The following is a 26,626-nucleotide window of genomic DNA, read 5'->3' on the forward strand; positions in this document are numbered from 1 at the left end:
TTTTCTCCAGTCCACATTTGGGGACCATTCTGCTCATCTGGAGGAAGTTCCTGGAAATGCAGCTTCACTAGAACTGGTAAGAGGGTGCTGGAAGGTGAACTCCCTCTGTACAGGGCATTGCGTGAAATCCTGACTGGCAGAAGCAGCTTAAATGCTTCTTCACACTCCTCTTCAAGGTCATATGTGTGCCATTTATTCAATTTCAGCCTCCTAGGAAGTTTGAAGCATCCAGGTGTTTGCTGTGCATTTCCTTCTTGACCTCTAACTCCTGCTAATATCTCACTGCAAGGATGCCTTGAACTTCATTTCCAGTTTTAACACAACTGTTCTGTCAGCTGCGGGATTCACCCATGTTTTCCAAGAGATCTATTTTTATTGGTGTGCAACCTGTTTGTCCAAATTGCTGTGTTCTAAATTAGGCATCAAGACAACTCAATCAACACACCCTGAAAAAGAATTGTCACACAGCACATTCTTAGATAGAAAATTTTTAATGGCCATGTACATATATCTCATCTGTTCAGGAATCATGTTTAAAGACAGGAAACATTAAAAAAGATGCACTTTCCTGTTCACCTGTCTTTGGGAGGATTGGTTTTCTTGCGTCTAGTATGGTACCTTGAAGAGGGGGAAAAAGTAGGAAAAAACATTAAAATTCTTGTCAGATGTCAAGTAGTTCAGTTTAGCATGCTGGAGAGTTTAGTTTTTTTTATTTTGAAATTTTGCACAACAATTCTTAAGAATCCTGTGTTCGATTCTTTGTATAGTATAACATTCTGAGTGTTCCACAGGTGTTTCCTACCCATTCCAATTAATACTACACAAACCAGTTCATTAGCACCACATGGTCTTGCCCCATGTGCCTACCTGGGAAAAGGAATTATTCCGTGGACAAAGACATGTTGCAATTTTCCCAGAAAGGTTCTTCATTTGTTTCATTTATTAACAAAATTCCTACCAAAACTATAATAGTTCAATCTCAAACTGCTACAGATTAGAATCCTTACTGGAGTTGTCAAGTAAACAAAGAGTAGAAATTCTGCTGTGTACATCTCTACACTGCCCCACCCGGATGGACCAGGCTAGTCTGCTGTTGTTAGATCTCAGAAGCTAAGCAGGGTTGGCCCTGATTACCACCAATGAAGTCCAGAGTCACTACACAGAGGCAGGCTGCAGCAAACCACCTCTAAACGTCTCTTGCCTTGAAAATCCTATGGGGCGGCCATAAATTGGCTCCAACCTGATGGCACTTTTGAGTACCATATCACTATAACAATATGAGAAACCCCCATCTCTGCTGCACAAAGAAGAACTTCTAAACAATCCAACAGATTCCTGCTTGCTCATACCCAGACAAGACCGCTTCAGAAGATGGAATGTATGATTGAGAAGCCCTGTAGTAAAGCCTTTATTAATTATACTGTAAAAAGTACTACATTCTTTTTCACATAAAGAGTAAAATAGATTGGCAAATTCATCTGCCAGATGCTTGGTTGTCTTTTTTAGGATGCTCCACTTGGTCCTAGTGCCTATGTAGCTCTGTCCCACCCCCTTTCCAATGCAAAAAAGAAAAAAAACCCACTGAGGAAGAGGCCACTTCTAGCTCCGCAAACCAGGGACAGAGAGAGAATGTCAGTGGGCTCTGGAGAGGCACCTGGAGACTTCGGTGCTGAAGCAGATGGGGTGGGGGTCTGGCTTTTGGTTGTGAGTGAGCGCTCTTCTAATTTAGCACGTGGGGGAAGGTAAGTGGCAGAGGGGCTCCAGCTTGTTGTGTGAATTCCTTTATGTCTTCAGGGACAAAAATTCGCCTCCAACAGAGAACAACTGTGGAGACCAATCAATCCCCTCTGACATCCCCCAAGCAGGAAATTAGATACCCTTTAACATGACACTTCCTGGCTGCAGAGTGAGCCAGAGCCAGGTCAGCTGCTTCTACCACCGGTGTCCATGCACAGGACAGACCCCCCGCTGCTGCTCCAAGCCTTAGAGGGCCACAACGCCTGCCCAGTTGGTGGCCCTTCTGGTCCAGCAAAGAGTGGTCTCTTGCCCAGCTTGGGGGAGAAAGCAGCCCGCCGCATTTGAACTGGGTGCAGCAACTCCCAGACATTTTAAAAAGACAAGATTTGCTGATAGTCTTTCGATGCACTGTAAATGCTCTTTTATCAAAGTACCATGTTTAGCTCTGCGCAGAATAATGGTCTTGACAAAGGATGCACTTAAAAATGAATTACAATGCTCGTAGTCATTTGTGACTATTTTTCTACTGCGAAAGCATGCTATTTTCTCTGCTGCCACATCACAACTTACTGCACATTAATCTTTATGTGGAAAAAAGTATAGTAAAATTATTACACCTGGTATCTTAAACTGTCTCCCCAAAACTGCCTCCCATGGTGTGTCTTAAGAAAACACTTACTGTCCCACTGGATACCAGCGATGTTTTGTCGTATAAAACATTCTACTAAGCTCCTCAATTGTAGGACCTTGCTTGTTGTTGAGCTCTTCCACTTCCAACTTAGATTTCAGCACTTGATCATGTGTTTCTGCCTTAAAATCCACTGGATCAAGCTGCGGAATGGGCTATCAAAAAAACAAAAGCAAAAAACCCTAATCCCAAATATCACAAAGTTTAAAATTTTTAAAGGTCAACTATCGTTCTTTGAAACCGTGATTCTCAAATTTGCAGCTGTTTAAAATCAGCAAGATTGCCAAGCTGTAATACACATACATCAAACTTTTATCAGCTGGGGATCGGCACAGACAATGTAAAGAAGCATTAAAATGACAATAAGACCAAAAGTCCATCAGTTTCATAGATTTCACAAAGATGGCGCCCCTGCCCTACCATTTATCCCCAGCAAGGGGTGTTCAGTGGCATAGTGCCTCTGAGCCTGCCATGGCTAATAGATGCTGATAGGCTTTGTTTCTTCCCTGAATCTGCCTAAACTCCTTTTAATGCTAATTAAACCAGTGGCCATCCAAATCTTGTGGCAATTAATTCATGGCGTCAAATAGTTCTTTCCCTAAATCTATTGCCATCTGATTTCATTGAGTTCTTATATTTGGGAAAGGAACAAAGGGTCTATCCATTTACTACTCTGATCACAATTGCATAGTCTCAGCCATCATTTTTCAACAAACACCAACATAAATAAATGTATTGTTATTTTCTAGAACAAGCCCATTTCCCTTTTATAACTCATTCGTGCAAAGCATTACTTCCCAAGAATATATTTGTAAAACTAGACTAAAACTAGCTACATTTCCCATGTAAGATTTCACATACTCTTGTGTGCTCATACGGAATGTCCACCGAAGGGTGATAGCAAACTATGGTCTTTCCATCTGATGTCACAGCAAGTTCCACTTTGCTAAAAAGGAAAAAAAATTCTGCTCCTTTGAATTACATTTTCACAGATCTATTGCATAAATAAATGTTTAAAAAGCTGCTGAACAGTAACGAGATTTCCAACAGAGACAGAGATGGAAATAAAAATATCTGTGTTTTGGCCTCATTATCTGTTTGTCTAAGATGGGGTACAAATCTTTAAAATAAATTGGATTTATATATGAACCCCAGATGTAGTGGATCTGGAAGATCCAGATTTGAATCCCCCTTTCTGCTATGAGTGATCTTGGGCCAGTCACATACTCTCAGTCTAACCTACCTCACAACACTGTTGTGAGGATAAAATGGAGGACAGGAGAACAATGTGCTCCACTTTGAGTCCCACTGGGGAGAAAAGCAGGATATAAATAAAATAATACTAATAATATTCAATATCAATACATATGTTCAAAAGTAGTGACTGTTTCTATATAGATCACAATAGAGTCAAAAGCTAAGACACAGGTAGGAATTAATAAAATTGACTTCATACAGCAGCAGCTAATCTAGTGTCATTCTTGCTATTTTGGCAGACATTTGAACTCAATGTTTAGTGAAGTAATTTTGATGCGATACTCACCAATTGTAGTCATCTGGAAAAGCTGAATATGTAGATTTGTGGCAAGAACAATACACAGCTGACTCTGGAAAAACAACAACCAAGGGCTGAGTATAGTGTGAGATTTATCAACACAGTAGATTATGGTGTGTACTTGGTTTCAATACAATAGGCACCATCAATGATCATCATCATTATAACCCATCTTTCTAATCGAGGGACTAGTGCACACGCCTACTCTGAAGCATTATCACTCTTCTCAAAGCCAGCTAACCTTTCTATTGTGATTTGAAAGAAAAGCAAACAGAATGTGTACACACCAGTTCACAGTTTATTGGTGGTGGAGGTGACAGTGTCCTTGTCTTGAAGGTTAGTTAAGAACTGCTTTAAGCTGGACATTGCTGACAAAAAAAACCCCCACCTACCATTTCCTGCTTCAATGGTTCTCCTGGGGTGGAGGGGGAGGAGGGTGCTCCATAAAGCCTTGTGAAAGCCAAGGAAACCTGTGAGCAGTTGAAGGGGATCCATTCAACAGTTCTCACGGAAACTTCTTTAAACTCATGCAAAGAGAGATGGCATACAACCACCATCTTATCCTTTGCTCTTCTACCTTAGATGGTCCTGCTCTCTCAGGCAGGACTCAAGCATTTATATTGGCTTGTTGAAAAACAGAAATACCTTTCTTTCAGTCACTTTAGCAGCTGGACATGGACAACAAGAAAGATAAGGCTTCCTTCTTGGTCAAGCTGAGGATAAGTGTGGTTATGAGACATTTCTCCCCTTGCCGTTGTGGCAGCAACTTAGAGTAAGCCCCCTATGTATGAGAGGAGAAATCAGAGGGCCGTTCATGCCACAGAACACACTGTTGTTTGGATCTTTCAGGAGCACCTCTGTGATAAACAAGACTTACTCCTCTTGCTGAAACAAAAAGAACATAGCTAATGGAAGAAAGTTTACATTCCTTACCAAATGCCAGAGATTGCCTACTGAATGCTTTGAAACACGTTCTCACTGTAGTCAACACAGCCCTTCTGGATGCTAAAGCCATACTAGCAGATAAAAGAAGTGGCACTTCAAGATGTTGTTTGGAAGGGAGGTGTGAAGTTCAATTCAGGTTTCACCACTGTTGAAAGTCAATAGTATGTCAATACATTAGTCAAAATCCAAAGCTCAATCAGTCTTAACTTTTTAACTGGTTCTAATAAAGTTATTAGGAGAGGGAAGGCGGCCTGGTCTAGCCTGATCTAGTTGGAAGCTAAGCAGAGTCAGTACTTGGAAGGGAGACCACCTCTGCTTGTCACTTGCTTTGAAATCCCCTGGCTGGGGTTGCTATCAGTCAGTTGCTACTTGATGACTCTATTATTATTATTATTATTATTATTATTATTATTATTATTATTATTATTTATTATATTTATAAACCGCCCTCCCCCGAAGGGCTCTATACATGCACAACAAAGCTATCAGCTGTGAGTTCAGTATAATGATAACATTATATCCCCAAAACCTGATCAGCTTTCCCCAGATGTTTTAGAAAGACATTAAACAAAATGGAATTCAAAATGGAAGCCTGGGGCACCCATAACACAAATGTAGCAGAGCATAGGTCTATTAGCACCCTTTTTGGAATCTTCCTGCAAAGTAGATAAAAGCCAACACAATGTTATGCTTCCAGTTCACAACCCAGACAAGTGATCCAGAAGGACATCATGGTCAGTGGTTTGAATAACTACTAAAGATCCAGAAGTACCAACAAGTGACCCTCACCATGTCTGTCTCGGCATAAGCAACTAGGGCAATGAAGGCATCCTCTGTCTCAAACCCAGGGTGGGTGCCAGTCTTGAAATGGTTCCACATAGTACATATTATCTGGGAATGTTGATGTTGGCCTGCCAACCAACTCTTGAGAACTCTGACCACAAAAAAGAGATCAGTAAGTGGCTGGTAGCTAAACCAACCAGGTCAGGCAAAGTTTTTTCAGTAGTAGTCTCACTGTCTTCTTTATTCATGGCAGCCAGAACCACTTCTTCTCAGAACAAAACATTCACTGCCTTCTGGACTCAACCCCTTGATTCTCTTGAGTCACAATAAGAATACAAGTGGCAGGCTACATTTCCAGAGACCCTATATATAGCTGCAGGCTATATATAATCAACATCTGTGGAGGTAATAGCTCTGGAGAAACACCTGGCAATTGTACTACATCCAATGTGGTGTCCAAATCAGAGTGAATAAAAGCAACCTGACATGCAAAGTGCTTAGCAAATACTAAAGAAGGCTCCTGAGGATTTCCTTCAATCAGTCCAGAGCACAGAGTGTAGCAAATTCTATACCACTTTGAAAATATTCCACAGAAAGGCAAATTATATACTATTTTGAAAATACTCCACAGAAAGGCACTTTGAAAATACTCCACAGAAAGGCACAGTGAATTTACTTGTATCAGAGAATTATTATGATGGTATTGCAAATTACAGCAGACATTTTTAAAATAGTCACCTTTTGCCAGGCACCAGTCCCTGGGAATTGAAAACGCAGATGTAGAGCCTGAAGACCATGAGGACCCAGAGCTGATTCCCCGCAAGGAGATGCAGGCAGCACAGCCAGATCCAAACCCTTCCCTGCAAACCAAGGCAGAGCCTGATGCCATGCGGCTGGGAGAGCCTTCAGGAATCTCAGAGGAGTTGAATAACAAGCCAGCTGCACAAAGGAGACAGAGGCAGAGGCTACAGTTATAGAGTAAAAGGAGAAGTGCTTGCATTACTGCTAGGTATGACAGAAGGCTCTGTGAAATGCAGGCATTTGCATCTGAGGTCTGAGTCCCTGCAGGATCCAAGCCTCATTAACCAAGACCTCCTGTATAAACCCTATGGTGGGCTGGGATCTGCAATGAGTATAGTTTCCGGTAAGTGCCATGTGCTTAGTCTTCCTCTGGCTTCCAGCTCTCGGCCAGCCTGACCTCCTGCCTGTGGCTTGACTCTGGACTATTTTGGACTACACTTTTGCCTGCTGCCTGACCTGACTCTAACTTGTCTTGACTAGGCTTCACTTACTGCCTACCTGGACTCTGATCTGTCTGGCCATAACCCTAGCTAGCACCTGCCAGCAGCACACTTTCCATTGTTACGAAATAGCTTTTAATTGTGCTTTAACCCTTCCCATAGCCAACAACATGTAATTTTCACGCCAAGGATCATACAGGCATTTCTACGGTTGTTTCAGTTAATCAGAGTGTCATAAAAAGCTACATAGGTTGCACATCCAACCTCTATGTAGCAACCTGGGCTTGCAAAAAAACAATCATTTAGTTGCATCGGCAGTAACAATTTTATCCTGGTGAAAATGTAGGAAGACTTGTTATAAAGAAACTTAAACTTTTTTTTCAGACTGCCAATGTGTCACTTTTTATTTAAATACTACCTTTGGAGAGGTGGACTAAATGTGTGAGCTCACTTGCAATACCATTGTAACTGTATTTGGGAAATTTGAGAATCTATAAAGTAACTTTTCCCTTTTTTTGTCCTCAAGTCACAGCTGACTTACGGTAACCCCATAGGGCTTTCAAGTCAAGAGACGCTTCAGAGGTGGTTTCCTATTGTCTGCCTCTGTGTCACAAACCTGACATTCCTTGGAGGTCTCCCATCCAAATATTTGATGTGGTTGAGACTGAGAATGTGTGACTGGCCCAAGGCCACCCAGCACCAATTAAAAGGTTTCAATATGGTAAATGAGAATATAATGAGCATGCCTCGGTGTCACAAGCAAAGGGCCTTACACTTTTACACTTGCTGTCAATATAGCTAAGCCTCAATTTAAATATGACAACAATGGAACAGAAGACTTACCCACCAGATGTGCCCAGTTTCTAATTTAAACTGGGCCATCAGCTGCTACTCATGCAATACTAGTATCTTTGATCCAGGTGGCCATTATACTGTTATATTAATGTGTTACCCATAGCTGGATTGCATGTGCAGTGGCAGCCCCACTTATGACAGCTGCTGGATAGGCAGTGACACATAAGTATGCCCACTTGCATCAGGTTTCAATCAGTCCTCATCTGGATGCAAGACATTTCTTTCCATGTAGATCAACATTTTATCCCGAGCAGGACATACCCCGTTGACAGCCTGCAGTTGACATAGTAACCATATTACCACAAAAGTGCACACAAATTATTTTATGAAAGTCACTGTGCCAAAGGATCTAATTTTTTTTTTAAGACTGGGTGCTGCAGCATGACACAGCGCCTGCGCAAAGAGCTTTTATTAGGAGCCTCAGGGGCATTTCTTTGTAGCACAATTACATGCCACATAAAAAAGACTGACAAATTTAGCCACTACATTCCAAGCAGTGCATTGCTACAGAAGCACATTATATTTTAAAATTCCCTGCTAACACCCATTCTTATTCTCATAGCAACAGTGTCATTGTTGCTCCATTTTTATTCCACCCTTCCTCAGAACAGCACATACATTTTTCATCTTCCACATTTTATCACTTTTGGAAGCAGCTCAGGCTGAGAGAAAGCAGTGGACTCAAAATGATCTATCGAATGGCATAAGATGAGCAGAAATCTGAATATGGGCTGCCCCAGACCGAGGCCCCTTCCGCACATGCAGAATTATGAACTTTCAATGCACTTTGCAGCTGGATTTTACTGTGCAGAATAGCAAAATCCACTTGCAAACAATTGTGAAAGTGGATTGAAAGTGCATTATTCTGCATGTGCAGAAGGGGCCCTAGTCTAACTGCAACCACAGTATCACAACTGGCTGTTTTGTTCACCCCTGGCGTTGGGAGACCTCACCCCCCCCCCCACCGCAATAATTTCATGTGTCGTGGCAACACCGCTCTCTCTGCAAGGCCAAGGCAGCATCTCTGAAATACACGGGTTTGACTGAACAGAAGGGAACGCTTTAGAAATCCGCCAGAAGGGCGGCACTTCCTGAGCCAGGCGAAGAGTCTTTCCACTGACAAACGACTGGCTCTAAAAGGGGGCCGGCGGGGACTGGTGTTCGCTTGAGCCTTTCCCTATCCTCTCAGCCCCAACTCAGATCACTAAAATTAGCCGGAGCCGGACGGACAAGAAAGAACCTTCCAGGAAAGGTAAAAATAGACGGGGAGCCACTACCTGAATCGACAGCACAGCCATCTTGTCCCGAAAAGGCCTTCGATGCTTTCCTTTGCGGCAAATTCCAACGTCCGGCTGCGCCTGAAGAGTTCTGGGAAATGTAGTCCGCTTTACCGCTCTTCCGAAGGCCCTCTCGGTTGACACAGTCTGGCCGGTCTCAGGGTATGAAGGCATGAAAGGGAGTGAGCAAAACTTTGATGGCGAACTTCTTGTGCGTCAGTCAGCGACTGAAGACTCTGGAGTACTCAGAGGGAAACGAAGCATCGAGGAGGAATGGGTGTTCATAGGCTTTTCCTATTTAATGGGCAAATGGTGAACTGAACAGAGTATACGCACAGTGCAGTTCTAAACGTGTATACTTCTTTGTGGCTTGCTACCTAGTAAGTGTGTTTAGGATAGCAGCGAGATGGGCAAGATGATAGCGAGGCAGTCAGATACAATGGTGGACTGACTCGGTAACAAGATTTGCAGCAAATGTGACATTTCTCATTCCTGTAGCATTGACAAGCCCCACATGCAGAACTCTTATGTTTGACAACAACTTAGGATACAGGGATCCTGGTCATGATAGATGGAAGCACTGAATTATGTTTTTGTCGTTCAGAATTGGTGCCTTGATTTGAGGTAATCAGGTCATTTGAAATGTGGTGTTGGAGGAGAGTTTTAGGGATATCATGGACTGCCAAAGAGACAAATAAGTGATTTTCTAGATCAGTGGTTCCCAGACTTTTATGGGCTGCTGCCCCATCCCCAGGGGAGCAGTACCTCCCACTCTGGGAATTCCTAGTCTAGATCAAATCAAAACTGATTCTAGAAGCTAAACTGAGACTATGGTATTTGGTTACAGTATGGGAAGACAAGAGTAATGTTAAAAGATGATAATGCTAGGAAAAGGTGGCAGCAGGAAAAGAGGAAGAACCAACATGAGATAGATTGACTCAATAAATAGGGTTGCCAACCTTGGCAGTGACTAGAGATCTCCTTGGATTACAACTTTTCTCAAGGCCAGAGAGATCAGTTCCCCTAGAGCAAATGGCTACTTTGAAGTTGAACTCTACGGTATTATACTCCACTGAAGTTCCTCCCCTTCCCAAACCCTGCCCTTCCCAGACTCCACCCCCCAAATATCCAGGAATTTTCCAACCTGGAGCTGAAAACTCTATCAGTAAAAGAAACCATGGTCCTCCATCTGCAAAACCTGTTAATATCAGGATGTTTGGGAGTTCATTTATTCACAGCATCACTATGCGTCCAAAGCGACTTGATGGCACTTAACACACACAGTCAGGTAGAGTGACTTATTGCTCCAAAATAGCTGGGTCTGTGATTGCACCTTTCACAGAAATATGATCTGTAGAAATCAGCAGGAAGTTCTTTCAGGATATGGAGCTAAATCAAATGCAGAGGCCATCGGGGGGAATGGGAAGGGGGCATCAGGCTTGGTCTTAATATCAGTTGTGGACTCTTCCCCTCCAGATTTATTTGTCTTACCTTTTGTAAGTGTAAACTATTATGAGGACACATCTTGGGGAAAGTGGTATATAAATACAAATTAGAAACCTAGACACCTGCTAATTGCTACAGATCAGACTTTTGTCAGAGGGATATTTTGTTTAAACTGACAACCCTGTAGTCAGGACAAATGCCAGACAATGAAAAAAATTTTTTTGTAGCGCCCTTTGATGCCCTTTCGCTTAATTGCTACAAGTCCGTGCATACTCTTAAGATCTGGAACTAACCAGTCTAACTCACAGCATAGTGAGTTAGTGGGTAGAATGGCAGAGTAGTGGGTAGAATGGCAGACTAGGACTCTGGTGATCCAAGTTCAAATCCCCACTTCTGTCATAAAAGCTGGTTGAGTGACCTTGGGCCCATCACAAACCCTAAGCTCACAGGCTTGTTGTGTGAAAATGAAGGCGGAGGCGAATGATGTTCTTTAAGTCACTTTGAGCCCCAACTGTATAGAAAAGTAGGATATAAATAATTAATTAAATAAATTCAAATCTATGCATATAATTTTTTAAATTAAATATGTGTTTGCAAAACTCAGGCCTGTATAAAAGTTACTTGGAATACCCCTCATGTGAGTTTAACAGCAGCCCAGCACAGATTTCGTGGTATGAATATATGCAGATTCACCTGCCAAATTTAGCAGATTCACCTGCTAAATTTCTGAGTTTCATGCTGCATAGGAGAGGGAGGGGGCAGAAAAAAGTTTGCAACTTTAAAAATATCCCATAAGAATATTGTTTTTTGGGGAAACTTCATTTTCAATTGTTGGAGATGAGATGGTGTTAATATTGTTAAAGGAGATTTTGCAGAAATAATCCAAAAATAGTAAAAGGAAGGAGAATTTGTACTTGGAAAGGGAATGCGCTGATAATTTTCCAAAGTGATGAGAAGGGCATCTGAAGATGCCAGACATAAATGTAGGAAAATGTTAGGAACAAAAACTACCAGACTACAGCCGCACAACCTGGGAAACCCACAACAGTCAGTTGATTCCAGCCGTGAAAGCCTTTGACAATTCATTTACAGTTATGGCTTTAAAACGAAGCTTATTGCTTAGTGAAAGCCTCTCACAACCAACCAGCTCTTTCAAGATATGTACATTTAGGAAAACTTTGGCAACTGGAAACTAATCAGGAGGTCCAATTGCACAATTCATAGAAAGGCCAGAAATAATCAATAGGACTTAAAGTGAAGTGGTTGTAACGGAAACAACAGCTAAGGATGCTTTTGAGGGTAGAATATGTTAATATAACTGACTAAACAAGATTGTCTGCAGAAAACGACATCCACAAATTACTATATTCAAGAACTACATATACTGTTTTCTGACTGACATTTTTTGGTCTGGAGAGTGCTTCATGTTTTCACTCAGTCATGAATCTCACTGGATGACCTTTTCTGTCTACCTAACCGGCCTCCGACCCAGTCATGTTATGAGGATGGCGTGGAAGATGTGATAAAGAAGGAGAGGCCGCGAGCATGCGCCAAACACGTTTTAGGTACCAGGCTGGGTGTTCTCGTCAGGTAGCCTCGAGCTGACTTTAAAACAACGGCTCTCTCAATTCGCAACCCTGCTTCGGCGGCCTAATTAGGACTACAGTTCCCAATTCGCATTGGGGGAGTGCTCAGGGTGACGTTACAGGAAGTGAAGCTCGGACTTCTTCCGGTAGTGCGTAAGCCCGAGCGGAGCAGAGACCCAGCGGAGCCTGAATCCCGATAAGACAAGATGGCTGGGCTGCCCCGCAGGATTATCAAGGTATCCGCTTTCCTCCTCTCGCCGCCTGTCTCCTTCCTTCTTGCCCTCCTTCTTTCTTCTTGGTCGTTGGGGACGGGCCTGCTGGAGAGGCCGGGACAGTCCTGCGCGAGGGCTGGAGGGGGGGGGAGGGCTGCGCTTCCGGTGAGCGGGACTGATGGTGGGTTCGGGCGTCTTCAGAGCGCGCGGAGGAAGAGGGCGGCTGGCTGGAGGTGGCAGCCGCTGCCATTTGTGGTCGGCGGCAGGGTGGGCGGAGCGGCCGGCGAGGCCTGCGAGCATTGTCTTGCCGGGAATGAATGGGCTGGAAGGCCTCTTCCGGGCCTAGGTTCTGAGCCTCTCTTTGCCGCGCGAACTGCTTCGCTGCAGCCGGCGCCCCTTGGCTGGCGGCGGGGAGAGACGGGAGGAGGCAGTGGCGGTGACAGGGCGTGCGGTCTCGCTGGGCGGGCGTGTCGCGACTTTGGGACTGGCCCTGCAGGCAGGTCGAAGCGGCGCACGAAACCTCGTGGAAAAGCAGCATCTCAGTAGCCTGCCATCTGTGCAACTTAGGAAAACCCCACACTTCTTTGGAGCGAGAACAACTGTTGGCCTACCTACTCTAGAGTAATGCACCCCTTTCTCTGCCCCATCCCCCCCCCCCCGCAACGGGTTATAAAGACATTTCTTAATTTCTGCAATGGCTCAGAAACCCTGTAAGAAAGTCTTATACGCCGTTTGCTTATACATACCCTAAGCCAGTGATGGCAAACCTTTTCGAGACCGAGTGCCCAAACTGCAACCCAAAACCCACTTATTTATCGCAAAGTGCCAACACGGCAATTTAACCTGAATACCGAGGTTTTAGTTTAGAAAAAATGGTTGGCTCCAAGGCGCGCGTTACTTGGGAATAAGTTTGGTGGTAGTTGGCGGCTTTGCTTTGACGCAATCGTGCAATGCTTCGAATGGGTGAATCACAACCCTAGGAGGGTTTAGAAGCAAGGCCCATTGTCAGCAACCGAGCTTACTCCCAGGTAAAGGATTGTCTTTTAGTTCTTCCCAGGAAAATCAGTGGGGTTTAACAGAACAGGGTTACCTACATGTCGTGCCCAGCGGCCCAGGCCAGCCTAGACGTGTGTGCGTGGGGGGCGAAAATCTGTGATGAACTCTGTGGATGCGTGCCCACAGAGAGGGCTCTGAGTGCCACCTCTGGCACCCGTTCCATAGGTTCGCCATCACTGCCCTAAGCTGCCTTAACGATATTTGCTGTTTAGTTAGTGGTTAGGATTGTATTTTGTGACCCCCTCTTTTTTTAACCAAAAAAAAATGATTTTTTTTCTTGGATGCTGTTGTGCTTGGCTGAATTGGTCTTCTGTGCAAGCTGAAAGTGATAAACAACTTATCAAGATAAAAGAACTCACAGAACTGCATTGCCTCTGCAGGTGTATTATGTTAATTTATAATCCTTTGTAGCATGGATATTTAAGAGTAGGTATTTCAGTAGCATGCATTTGTAATCATGCTGGTCAGCCAAACTAGTATACAGTTAAAATTGAGTAAAGCTAGTTGCTGAGATGTACAGAACTGAGACAGTTCTGTTTTTGGCTTTTCAAAGAATAAAGAAGTTTCACCAAGTTCCATAGCAACTGTTGTGGGAAAATGGAACTGTCAGTTGGGGTGTGCGCTGATATTAGTCCACCACCTCCCACGTGCACATACCTAGTAGCTACTGATTGTTCATAGCTGAAATCTATGATGTTTCTGATTCAGAAAGGCTTCCATTCTGGCATCTGTGCCTGTGCAAAAATAAACTTGCCATCACAAGATGATCTTCTTGAGAAAATGCAAAAGAAACTAGCTGTTAAAGTGATACTAGTTTGCTGCCATTTTAATTTGGGAATGTGAGTTTAATATATAAAGTTGCCAATCTATAATGTATTTTGATTACTTATGTGAAGGAATGTTAAAATATTCACATGTTTCATCTTGATTTACTTATTTTGTGGTTTTCCACAATGACTGTTTTCAGCTAGTTGCTTTGGACTCTAATATAGAAGATTTGTCAAACTGAGTCTGTATGCTCAGCTCTTGTGATAAAACTTCCTTTCTGCTGAAGGTTTTTTCCCAGCTGTAAAGTAGATAGGCTTGATTTAATGCTTTCAGTATTGAGTCTAATTAGTAATCATTACAATAGCTCTGGATGGTGAGCTTTTTTTGGCCCCATAGTAAAGTTGGTGGCTGAGGACAAGAGTGTGATTTGCCCGAGGCTTTGAATTTGTGGCTGCCTGGGCTCTGAAGTGGCACTTTTTGCATCCCAGGTAATCTTTTGCCAGTTTTCCAAGCTGTGGAAAATTTCTAAATATTTTCAGCAATATATACATAATAAAACTGAACATGCGTAATATTTTATCCTCCTTGTTGACAGCTATGACTGGGATTGCAGCCTTCACACAAAAGCATTGTATAGTATACAGAAACCAAGGCTCAGACTAGTGAGGTTTTCACATTTCACCTTTTAGTTTTGAGATTTCACCAAACATCGTACACTTTCAAGTATATCAAAAATTGAAAGTGAATTTTTTGTGGACAGTGAATGTACTTATGCCAAGTTCATATTTCAATTTGTGGTACCAGATTGCATGTCTTAATGTGCTTGTGCCTAACTGCAGAATAAACGTAGAGCCCTGACATGTTGAATCAGCTCTCAAGCAGATTTGGATCTTGACCAAAGCAGGGCTGAAAAATCCCAAAAGTATAAAGTTGGATGATGGTACCTGGAGGTAAATGACCAAAGTCTTTGGTTTTCTATGTTCAGATATTGTAGGTAGCAAGTTGAAGAAATGGGCAGGAAGCTGCCTTATACTGAATCAGTGATTGTTCTCTGAAGGTCAGTGTTGGCGACTCTGGTGGCAGCTCTTCAGGGTGTCTGAAGTCTTTCACATCATTGACTACCTGATCCTTTAAACAAGAAATTGAACTTGGGCCTGCAGAGCAGATGCTCTATAACTAGCTATTGCCCCTCTCCATTGACCATAAATGCCATCCTCTCTGAGCGTCATCATTCATTACAGGGACCTTGTGTTTGGTGGATGACACGAGGCATTTGTGTCAGATGCTCAGTGGGTTTATTTTGCCTGTCAGACATGCCCTTTTCTCCCTGTAGCTCTGGTGCATGGGTAGAAGAAGCAGCTTCAACCTTTCCCTGCCCTTACTGTTCCCTGTGGAGATGCTATTGGCTCTGCAAAATCCATGGGGTTATTTGAGGAAGTGAACAAGTCCTGGTGAGGGAGCGAAGGACTGGAGCTACTTAAACCCATGCATGGTGGTCTCGGGGAGTGAAGAGCGCATGTGAATCTCACAAGCATAACACTCATTGAGCGTCCAGTGCAAAGTCCTCCTGTCATTCACTAGTGAGCACAAGGGCTCTGTGACATGTGAAGTGGCCCTTAATGTAGTGGACAGAATATAAAGGAGAAGTCTTTCTGTTCTGGCTGCACATGAAACAAAAAACAGCCCTTCCACTTCTAAGCATATGACAAGGAAATCTTACAAAGGGCATGTGACAATTAAAAAATAATGGCAGGCTAGTAAGTGAAGACAAAATATGTGCTTCGCTAATCAGTGGGATGTGTATAAATTTAGGACCTTTAGACTAAACTTTGCAGTGGCAGAATGGAACATTCTCGCTTTCTTCCTACCACTGCAGCCCCATGATCCCTACGAAATGATGTTCCTTGTGGATAGGGGAGCCTGGAAGATGACAACTGACCATTTAAACTGGATCCAAACTCTTGTATTGTTCATCATCAGTTTTAAAGATCTGGTGCAGTTTCTGGACAAAGTTATTAAGTATTCATCATGTAGTCCTGATCTGGCTGTGTGATATCCTTGTAAGGACGCAGCGTAACATGTTAACACATTTTAAGAATAATTTTTTAGACTCCTCAAGGAATGCTTCCCTTCTTGTGCCCTATTTTGTATGCAATGCATAACCACAGTGTTGGCCTTTCAGTAACAATTCTAATTTAATAGTTTATTTTTTTTAGTGGATGATCTAGAACATAGGTGTCAAACTCGCGGCCCTCCAGATGTTATGGACTACAGTTCCCTAATAAAGGTTTTTGGCTTGGCTTGACTACAGTTCCCATCATCCCCTGCCAGCATCATGCTGGCAGGGGATTATGGGAACTGTAGTCCATGACATTTGGAGGGCCGTGAGTTTTGACACCTGTGATCTAGAAAATACAGTGGGTTGAGTATTTGGAGCTACAGAAAATGCCTGCTGGAAGAGGCACAAAATTGAACTAAAAAAACTGGACATTAAACCGTGTTGACCTTGTGTTTGTATACTCATTAAGGGCAGGATGCTCTCAGTGCCAGCTCTTTTTGTAGAGATGAAATGTGAAGGTTCCTATTAGGGTGCTGTTGCCTCACCCTTTGATTCAGCACAAGACTCCTGCCTCTTGTCACTGGTTGCAACACTCCCCTGTGAGTTAGGCATGCTCATTTTTTGGGGGGTGGGAGAGGAGTGGGAAATCTCTTGCTAGCAGCTGCTATGGAAGATGTGAGCTAAGTTTGTGTCTCCTCTGTTCTTCGGGTATTAATCCTGAGTGTGGGAAGAGGTGTGGACTGAAGGGCAAGAACCAGGTTCACAACCTCTAGATCTGAATGAACCAGTCCAGGGGATCCAGGATCAGACTCGGATACCTTAAGGTTCCTTTTTGTTTTGGTCATATATATTGGAGTTCTGTGGCTTTAAATTGTCTGTACTGAGTCTAGGTATTTTTGGTAAGCCGTTTTGGGACCTCGTTGGCGATGAGGTGGGCTAGAACAAATTGAGTTATTTGCAGTATTTATTTCTTAAATTTGTATTCCAGTTTTTATTTGGAAACCTAATATTGTGGCTTGCAATGTATATAAAACAGTTGGTAATCATTGCCACTAATAGAGAGAAGTGGGTGGTACTAGTAGAGCTTGATTTCAGCGGTTATTTTAACACATTTGATTATACAGAGGGATAATGAGGAGGAACTGGTATAAGGAAGTTGGGGCTTTTGTCCTTCAAATGAACTAATTCCAGGAGCAGTTCACCAGATTTGGTTTTGAGTTCTGTGTGCCTGACTGGCTAGTATATTTATAATGGAGATTGCTAAACGACTGAAATATACTGGAGTTCTCCAATCCTGAAGTCTTCAAAAAGAAGATGTAGTCAGTTGTACAGTTGCTCCTTTAGAACTTCATACCTTCTCCTTTGGCTGACTTGTATCGTGTCACAATAAGGGAACTTTCTGCCTCTCACTGTTTCCCATGTCTTTAATACAACTGGCTTAGTAGTGTCACAACCTTCTTGCAGAATTGCATTTGACACCCTTGTGTCTGGGCTGACGCTCTTCGATGTCATCTGTATGAAGATGATGCAAAATAATAGCCTTGATATGGTGATTCTAAAATGGCGCAACCTTCATGAATTTACCTCTGAAAGTTCTTGTGTTTCCTTCCACTTAATTTGCTGCATGTAATTCCATCTCTGTGGATTTTGCTGATGCTGTCATGGTAATACCAGCTGTTAGTTCAATATTAATATTGGCACCACAGTATCTATAGCTTGGGCATGTCTGAAGGTGTAAGGTCTTGAATATGAGCTAGAGGACAAGAGCCTAAGAGCCCTTGGTTCTCAGCCTGTGGATCAAAACTTATGGCCTTGGCCAGATCATTTAATCTGGTGGACCCCAACCCAGGATGTCTGCCTTTGGGTTTTTTTTAATATGAATTTGTTTAAAAGAGTAATTTTGGTAAACTGCTTTGAGGGGAACAGTGGCATAACATTCTTATAAATAATTTTCAGCCATTAATTCCCATACCTCCCTGCCTCCCATTGTCCTGTGCTGAACTTCTTAAAACATGTATAACAATTGTTTGAATTTTGGACCATGATTAATTTGCTCTCATTAGTAAATAAAAAGTATTCTGTCTGTTTTTGATCAGATGTCATCCTCTGAATTCCACATAGCTGAAGTTACTTTCCATTGGATATCATTTATTAAGTCTCTGAATCATTATACAGAGACCACAATAGCCATCCAAGGTTCCCTTTTTGTCCTTAATCAGAGTCTAGCCTCTTAACGCTGTCCTCCATAATTTAACTATGAGCAAATAAACATGAACATTGCTTCCAGTATAAGTACCAGAATTGTGATGGGGAAGCAGTTTTTCTTGCATGAATTGGGAGGAAGCAGTAAGGAACCAGTGGCAGGAACTTGTTCCATAAAGGTGTGTTAGTAGGTGAGCCTCTGAGTCAGCCTGAAGTGGCAAGAAGGAGTAAAATGGCACAGTAGTGACTTCGCAGACAAACAGGTGAAAAGGGAATAAGATCTGCAACTCTTTCTTCACATGTTTGACAGGTGTTTGGTAATCTCAAGTTCTTTAAACTTTTTTGACTAGTGACTGAACTCTAATAATAGCTCTCTCTCCTTTACAAGTTATGAAGAGGCATGGAAAGAGAGGATCATATGTCTAACTAGCAGTGAGTGGAGCAGGAAAATGAAAGTTATCTACATTCTTGCACTTCCTGCATTTGACAAAGATTGCTTTTAAACATGAGTATTCTGCTTGTTACTGTGTGGAATGCTGAATGACAACATTTTTCTTTGTGGTCTGAGCTAGATAGGATCAGGGTTTAAGAGAGCAGGAATGGAGTGATAGCTGATGATAAATACAAAGTTAGTCTGTGGCGGGCCAGAAAGTTTTAGTGGTCAGTGGTCAGTGTGTATGCACAGTGATTAAGAAAGAAAGAACTGTCTTGATGAGTAGACACAGATGTTGTAATGGAAGAACAAAGTAAAGGAGTGAAAGAAGGGATGATAAATAGCGGGTGGGGCATGGGATGAAAAGCTATTTAGAGTAAGGGTAAGAGATGTAACATTTCTGGAAATGTTGAAGCTATGGTTGAGCCTGTGTGTTTGGAAATAGGATGCATTACTAGCTTACTCTTGCCTACTTTGACAACATGAAAAATGTTTATACTCAGTACAAACATTATATTGTTGTACTTATGAAATGAAAAAGATAAAAATGTCATTAGCTTTATTCTACCAATAATTATAAATGAAGATCAAAACCATTGTGAAATTTGGTCCATAAATCCAAAGAAACTATAGACTTGATTTCTTCTAAAATCTGCTTTCTGTGCTTCATGGCAAACTGCTCCTTAAAACTCAGAGTGGACTTTCTGAAAGAGCTTGTGTCAACGTATAAGACTCAGTTGTCTGGAGAAGTCAGCAATTCCACTAGGTTAGCAAAAGATCCCTTAATCATGTCTAAGCTGTGGGTCCCATCTGTCTCGTTCCTCAACTCGATCCTTAAGTTTGGAAAATGGTGGGGGGGGGGGATTAAAAATAGAAACTGCCAACTTCATAATAAACAAGCAGGTTTAATGCCTTGGTACTATAATGCAGAAATTAGAGAGAAATGTTGACTTGGGGCCGGGAGATGATTCAGCATCAGCATTATGACACTGATGTTCCAGTAGGAATGTCTTGACTGATGCTTGTACTCATAGTTACTATTTCCCGCCAATTATTGTACCTCTCATGGCTTTGAAAGGGCTTTGAGTCTGTGTAAGTATGGGTCCTCTTTGCCTGAGCTCTTCCATTGTCAGGGACTGCACACAGTCTAGGCTAGGCAGATATCTACTGGCAGATAAGGGGGAGGAGTCCATAGAGGCACATAAACTATAGTGCTCCCCCCTCCCCGACCCCCTTAGGTGAACAGCTTTAGGGAGCTCATATGCTGTGTAGGAATCATGAGGAAGGTATGTCTGTAACAGCCGGCAGGCAGAACAGATCTGGGGGGGGGGGGGAGGAAGGAGGTAAAATAGAGGTGCAAGGCTATAGCTTTCTCTAGTGCAACTGTAAATGCCTCCAAGTTGAGTTACACTTTTCTGTTCAGATCTGTGCCTGACCTAATATAGGAATAGGGAGCCACATGACCCCTCCTGGTTTCTTTCTTGTGAATACCACATAACCCTAGGATTAAATAATTCCTTAAGTAATTGAGAAAATTGTTGCCCTTTGCTTTTTTAGAACTTGAAGGCATTTTGCTGCTTTTGATTTTATTTGAATGCTGTTTATCCCTTCTGCAAAGATTTGTGAAAGCTTTACCTTGCAGCCTGTCACCATTCAGTATTGTGCATTGGGTACTCTATTTGCACATTCCTGATAAGGATGCATTCAATATGCAGCATCACTCCATGCTAAGCATTTGCTTTAAAAATGGCATCCTCATGTCTTTTGTAAAAGATCTGCACAGAGAAAGCTGCCTTGAGTGTTCCTGAATTAACTGATTTTATCGTTCATTTGCAATAGTTTTTTTGGGGGGGGGGAAATCAAACACTTGGAACACAGAATATGAAATATTGGACTTGAAATATCTGAAAATGCATGAAAAGACTCCTTAACATTTTTTCACTTTCTTTTACTAGTATAAAGGCTGTCTAAATCTAGTTTCTGAAATGGTTCCTCTGTGGCAAGAGATTGTGACTCAGGGACAGAGCTAATGCTTTGTTTGCAGAAAATCCCAGATGTAATACCCAGTATTTTAGACAGCAAGTAATAGTTGGGAAGGAGTATTCTTTGCTTGAGATCCTGGAAAGCCAATGTCAGTAAGGGCTGACAATACTGGACCGGTAGTGGTCTGGCTAGGAATAAGGCAGCTTCCTGTGTTCATATCTGGCGGTGAAGTTGGTCTGCATAGAAAGGCTTTCTTCAGGATCTTTCTTCTGTTTATTTTCCTGCTGGTCGTAGATATTGTAACAAGGTGATCACACTGCTTTTTCACCTGATCTCTATATAAGAAATTAAATGTACTGATGGTTGAAAAAACTTCACAAAATTCGATGGGGAACAGACTTGGCTAAAATATTCACCTACTATAAAGTTTTATGTCAAGTTGGGGACACGTACTGGTGTGAGAACAATTCGAAGAGGGTATGCTTGTATTTCATTGCTGTTTTTTCCCTCTCTTTCAGGAAACCCAGCGCTTGCTGGCAGAACCGGTTCCTGGAATAAAGGCAGAACCAGATGAGAGCAATGCACGTTATTTTCATGTGGTCATTGCAGGTCCACAGGATTCCCCCTTTGAGGGTGGGACATTTAAACTTGAACTATTCCTACCGGAAGAATACCCTATGGCAGCGCCGAAAGTACGTTTCATGACCAAAATTTATCATCCTAACGTAGACAAATTGGGAAGAATATGTTTAGATATTTTGAAAGGTACGTATTGGAATAATCAGAGTGATGCATTTTCTTTTCCATTCCTTAAAGACACAGATATTTGAAAGGTTATTTCATACAGTAGTCATCTATTAAAGGGAAACATTCTACATTAAAACTGTTGCTTTAGTACTTTAACCTTTCTCTTCTCAGACAAATGGTCTCCAGCTTTGCAGATTCGTACAGTTCTGCTATCAATCCAGGCTTTGTTAAGCGCTCCCAACCCAGATGATCCACTAGCAAATGATGTAGCTGAGCAGTGGAAGACCAATGAAGCCCAAGCCATAGAAACAGGTAGTGTGTCCTTTATTCTACCTGTCACTTATTTGATTCTTAGTTCACCAAATAGGCTTACAATTAAAAATTATTGTAGACTCACCAGAATTCGTACATACAGGTACTTCAGTGATGGGCAGAAAATAAGTACACAGGTAAATAAGTAAAACATAAATAAAAACAGTTGATATATTTTAGATATTTGATCTTTTTGAATTTTGATAACTTTGCCTAGTTCTTATTTAGAGGCTGCCCTTCCCCATACAGACTGAGGGCAGCTTACAACTATCATGAGATAAAACAAAACTATGCGATGAAACAATATGGTAACTTAGTAAGCATCCCCATTCATATCTCAGAGCCATTAAATGTCAGAGGGGAATAAGGTACCACAGAAATTGAACTATTATCCCCAACAAATTCAAATATTATACACATATTGAGGGGAAAGGGAAAAGGGGCACCAGTAACTTAAACACTGTTGCTGTCCTGAACCTTAGGCCTGGTGGAACAGTTCCATCCTACAGGCCCTGTGAAATTGTACCAAGTCTTGCAGGGCTCTGATCTCACTTGACAAAACATTCTACCAGGCTGGGGTCAGAGTAAAAAAAGCTCTGGTTCTGGATGAGGATAGTTGGACAGCTTTCAGGCTGGGGAGCACCAGGCCAGCGTAAAGCTCTTTGGGGAACGTACTGGGAGAGGTATTCCCACAAATAAGAAGATCCCCGACTATTTAGGGCTTTGAAAGTTACCAAAACCTTGAACCTGATTCGGTATTCCACCAGGAGCCAGTGCAGCTGACCGAGCACTGGCTGGAGGTATGCTTGCCATGGAATCCCAGTAAGGACTTGGGCAACTGCATTTTGCACCAGCTAGAGCTTCTGGAGTAGTCTCAAGCCATGTGTAGAGTGAGTTGCAATAGTCTAACCTGGAGGGGACTGTTGCGTGGATCACTGTCGCTACATTGGGTTGGGACAGGTAGTTTACCAACAGCCTTACCTAGCAAAGATGATAGAATGCTAGATGGGCTACACTTGTGACCTGTGGTTCCATAGACAAGGAGGCATCCAGGTTCACTCCTAGACTCTTGATGTCTGGCATTGGTGTTAACTGCACACTGTCAAGAGTCGGAAGGTGGTCATCCCCTTCTGCAACCCTCCAATCCAACCATAGGATCACTGGATTCAATTTCAGCTAGCTCCATTTCAACTATTTCATCATGGCCTCCAAACAACTGGCCAAAATATCTGGGGTGGTATCTGACTGGCCAGACATCGATCAGTATAGCTGGGTATTATCAGCATACTGACAGCTTAGCCCAAAGCTCTGGAGTAACTTGGCAAGAGGGCGCATGTAGATGTTAAAATGCTCCCAAAGGCACCTGGTGGGCCACTGCGAGTAGCAGCGAGCTGGACTAGATGGACTCTAGTCTGATCCAGCTGGCTTGTTCTTATGTTAAATAATATCGGAGAGAGGATTGCCCCTTGCGGAACCCCACAGACCCACAAATGGCATGCTGAAGTCATCTCCCTCTGTCCCCTGAAGAAATGAGATCAGTCTCTGCAAGGCTGTCCCTTGCAGAGGGATATCCCAGTATCAGCAAGGTGGTGAATCAAGGGGTAGTGATCAACTAAGTTGAATGTTGCTATCAGATCAAACAGCGCCAACTGGCCTCAGTCCATTTGCCTCTGGAGATCATCTCCAGGTTGGAATCCAGATTGAAATGGGTCCCATACTAATGTGTCCTCCAGGAAAACCTTGAAATGCACTCACCTTTCTAAGAGAAGGCTGTGCAATGCAACCAATGCAAGTATCGCTGGTCGTTTGCTCATGTGAGGAAATGTAAGGGTTAAGCAGGTTTCCACGGCAGCCTGCAAAGTCTTGGAGCTATAATTTCTGACTTCTCAGCAGTGCTCACACTGTTAATAATAGTTTGATAAATTTTAAGTTAGCTAATGTTTAGAGGAGTATTACGAAGCTGAAAAGCAACAGGGTTGTAAATGGCCTCCTGTGAGTAATGCACATGATATAGACGTGCATGAGAGTTGATCTGTCATGCTTGAGGTTTCTGTACTTACTGCTCCTATAGACGCTTTTGGAATTTTGGGATAGGGTAGTGGGTTCCACCAAAAAATGGCTGCCATGGAGTTGGGATTAGTCACAAAATTACTGGCGGGCAGGAGGTGGGAAATCTTGTGAGGTTGTAAGCAAAACATTGTCAGTTTTCTGAAAAGGAGCTCCCTGCATACCCGGAGTGGCTTCCCGGGCTCTTGATTCCCCACTCCTCCACCTGAGTGGCAGAGACTTATCTGATGAACCAGATGTGTTTCCGTACTCCTACATTCCTGCTGGGTGACCTTGGCCTAGTCCAGGGGTAGGGAACCTGCGGCTCTCCAGATGTTCAGGAAGTACAATTCCCATCAGCCCCTACCAGCATGGCCAATTGGCCATGCTGGTGGCGATATCTGAGCACTGAGAAATGGATTCTCAATCTCAAGCACTAATTCTATTCAATCTCTGATTCTTCGGAACTCTCTCAGCCCCACTGATCTCACAAGGTGTCTATTGTGGGGAGAGGAAGGGAAAGCCACCTTGAGTCTCCTTACAGGAGAGAAAGGTGGGGTATAAATCCAAACTTCTTCTTCTGAAGCATCTCCTGTTTGAATGATGCAGAGGAAAGACATGATTGGCTGTTTGCTTTAGGAGAGAGACACATGAGTGGTCTCCAGGATTCACATCATTGGGTGCCATGTTGGGGATTCCTGGCCACAAACATCACTGTTTATCAAGGCTTGATTACATCTATTCTGCTGTAAAGGATTTGCTGAAAAATCCAGGTGCAAAAAAATTCACACTTTTGTATTATGTCCACAGTAATGGTTAATTGCATACCAATCTTTTAACAATACACCAATTGGTCTTCAGTGAGGAGAAAAGATGGGGTAGTAGAGAATGCTAATGCAGATTAATTGAGATGCTTTATTTGCTAATATATATTTCTTTTCTTTTTTTACAGCCAGAGCATGGACTAGGCTATATGCCATGAATAATATTTAAAATGTGCTCTGAAACAGTGTGCATCATTTTTCTTGTTCTGCCAAGACCTCTTCCTTTTTTGTTTGCATTTAATGGACACAGTCTTAGAAAACATTACAGAATAAAAACCCAGACATCAGTTCTTTGGTGATTTAAATGCGCACTAGCAAATCTGTGTCTTGTCCTAATTCACTCCTGTTCCGCATGAGCAGAGGCTAGAAATATCATCAGGATTGTTGTGAAAATTGTTTAAAAGCAGTAGCACATCTCTGCTTTTAATAAGTTTCCCCCCTCCCTGCCCCCCATCATGATTTAAGTGTAAACACTGTGAATGAAAGTAGTCGGGGTTAGCTGCAGGGATTTTTGTTCTAATTGTGTGGGCCCTCTCTCCCCTTTTTTATGGTGATGCTAATTGCATTGGTTAAAGCAGCTAACCAGTTATACTCTAGAATTTGCCCTCTAGCCAAGTCTAACTTAAACGCTGTAGATGGACAAGCTTGGTTGTTTGAACAAAAATGGGATCATTAAACATCTATCACTATCACTAATAATATTGTGATTCTGCTGTCAAGTGTAAAAACCCTCCCTTCAAGGAAAAGCTTGTGACCATTTTGTATGGCTTGTCTGGAAAATCTTCTGTAAATCTTCTGTTTTAGTAAAATATTTTGTTATTCTACTTTGCCTTTGTACAGTTTGTTTTGCTGTGTTCTTTTTTCACTTGTGACAATCGTATTTTTTTAATGAAGTTGGATTGGAAAATGTTATTATCACCAGCCTAACAGGTGTAGTAAAATATTGGATTTTTTTGCCGACTTTTATTAATAGGCCATACCACATTAGTGTATTCATAATATTTTTGTTTTTTAGGGTTTTTTTAAAGCCTCTGGTAAAAAGCCTCAAAAGCTGCTTGTCAGAGTTCAGCTAGGTTAGATGCATCATTAATGTGTACGTACTTGCAATATTAAGTAACACTGAAGCAGGAAGCTAGCAAAACAGCAATTTTGGGTAAATGTGTAATTTGTCTGTCTTGTGCTATTATCTGGTTTCAGCCTACTCATTTAAAGAACTTACATTTTTTCATTTTTTCTTTTAAAAGCCAATCCTCTGCATAAAGTGAGATGTTATAGTTCAGGTAATTGCTAAGGCATTTGCAGCTAGCCTTGTAAACTCTGGCTTTGCCTACAAATATTTAAGCTACCTTCAGGATCAATTTTTTCTTTATTTAGAAGATACAGATCACTATTTTTCTTTTTAACCATTGTGTAAAAATGTATATATTTATATCTCATGGGAGCCTATTTTGACCCCTCCTTCAGCTTCTTGTGTTTTTCTAAAACTTCCTGTTCTGGCCCTAGTCCTTTGCCTTGACCACCTTCTGATCTCTGTGCTTTCAGTGTGGCCAGTATAATGCCAGGTTGCCATGGGAATGTCTGTCTTGCAGTTTAGGGAGGGGTGGTGTTGAAATCTAGATTTCTCTCCCCATCTTACCTATTCTAGCAGTATTTAGGGTTTCTATAGAATGTGGTGTATGTATTGTGCTGTTATGTAAGATAAAGAATATCTATTAAAATACCGTTTTCAACAAAGTGCTTTTAGTGATGATATTGTCCCTCAAATTGACTGCACAATAGCATGAAAAAAGCCTGCTGATGATCTGCTTTGGCAAGACAGGGACCATTTCAAAAATTGTTTATGGCCAGTTTACAGATTTTTGCTAGACTGC

At 42.3% G+C, this 26,626-nt stretch overlaps 2 protein-coding genes across 4 annotated transcripts; one reads left to right on the forward strand and one right to left on the reverse strand.

Annotated features, from left to right (window-relative positions):
• Nucleotides 1-472: 472 nt before the first annotated feature.
• MRPL42 (mitochondrial ribosomal protein L42) lies at nt 473-9,211 on the reverse strand. Of its 2 annotated transcripts, XM_048500449.1 has the most exons (7): nt 9,082-9,134; nt 6,447-6,647; nt 4,914-5,070; nt 3,969-4,032; nt 3,287-3,371; nt 2,417-2,580; nt 473-618 (listed from the first exon to the last, which is right to left on the reverse strand). In XM_048500449.1, the coding sequence occupies exons 3-7, from the start codon at nt 4,993-4,995 to the stop codon at nt 573-575; spliced, it is 441 nt and encodes a 146-aa protein (XP_048356406.1). In that variant the 5' UTR covers nt 4,996-5,070; nt 6,447-6,647; nt 9,082-9,134; the 3' UTR covers nt 473-572. The 2 variants fall into 2 exon arrangements, with proteins under 2 accessions (XP_048356406.1, XP_048356405.1); XM_048500448.1 differs by lacking the exon at nt 6,447-6,647 and having other exon boundaries at nt 9,082-9,211.
• A 3,000-nt stretch (nt 9,212-12,211) lies between these two features.
• On the forward strand, nt 12,212-25,579 carry UBE2N (ubiquitin conjugating enzyme E2 N). 2 transcript variants are annotated; one of them, XM_048500445.1, is made up of 4 exons: nt 12,212-12,349; nt 21,345-21,591; nt 21,745-21,885; nt 24,884-25,579. In XM_048500445.1, the coding sequence occupies exons 1-4, from the start codon at nt 12,320-12,322 to the stop codon at nt 24,922-24,924; spliced, it is 459 nt and encodes a 152-aa protein (XP_048356402.1). In that variant the 5' UTR covers nt 12,212-12,319; the 3' UTR covers nt 24,925-25,579. The 2 variants fall into 2 exon arrangements, with proteins under 2 accessions (XP_048356402.1, XP_048356401.1); XM_048500444.1 differs by lacking the exon at nt 24,884-25,579 and adding an exon at nt 22,837-22,922 and having other exon boundaries at nt 21,745-21,924.
• Nucleotides 25,580-26,626: the final 1,047 nt, after the last annotated feature.

This window comes from Sphaerodactylus townsendi, linkage group LG06, assembly GCF_021028975.2.
Source record: "Sphaerodactylus townsendi isolate TG3544 linkage group LG06, MPM_Stown_v2.3, whole genome shotgun sequence".
NCBI lineage: Eukaryota > Metazoa > Chordata > Lepidosauria > Squamata > Sphaerodactylidae > Sphaerodactylus > Sphaerodactylus townsendi.

Excerpts from the sequence above, each read along its gene's own strand:
- MRPL42 (XM_048500448.1), bottom strand. The coding sequence starts at position 4,995 with ATGGCTTTAGCATCCAGAAGGGCTGTGTTGACTACAGTGAGAACGTGT. Across the intron at positions 4,033-4,913 it reads TAGGCAATCTCTGGCATTTG|AGTCAGCTGTGTATTGTTCT; the intron begins GTAAGGAATGTA and ends TTGTTTTTCCAG. Across the intron at positions 619-2,416 it reads CGCTGGTATCCAGTGGGACA|GTACCATACTAGACGCAAGA; the intron begins GTAAGTGTTTTC and ends CCCCTCTTCAAG.
- UBE2N (XM_048500444.1), top strand. The coding sequence starts at position 12,320 with ATGGCTGGGCTGCCCCGCAGGATTATCAAG. Across the intron at positions 12,350-21,344 it reads TGCCCCGCAGGATTATCAAG|GAAACCCAGCGCTTGCTGGC; the intron begins GTATCCGCTTTC and ends CCTCTCTTTCAG. Across the intron at positions 21,925-22,836 it reads ACCTGTCACTTATTTGATTC|TTGGGACAGGTAGTTTACCA; the intron begins TTAGTTCACCAA and ends CGCTACATTGGG.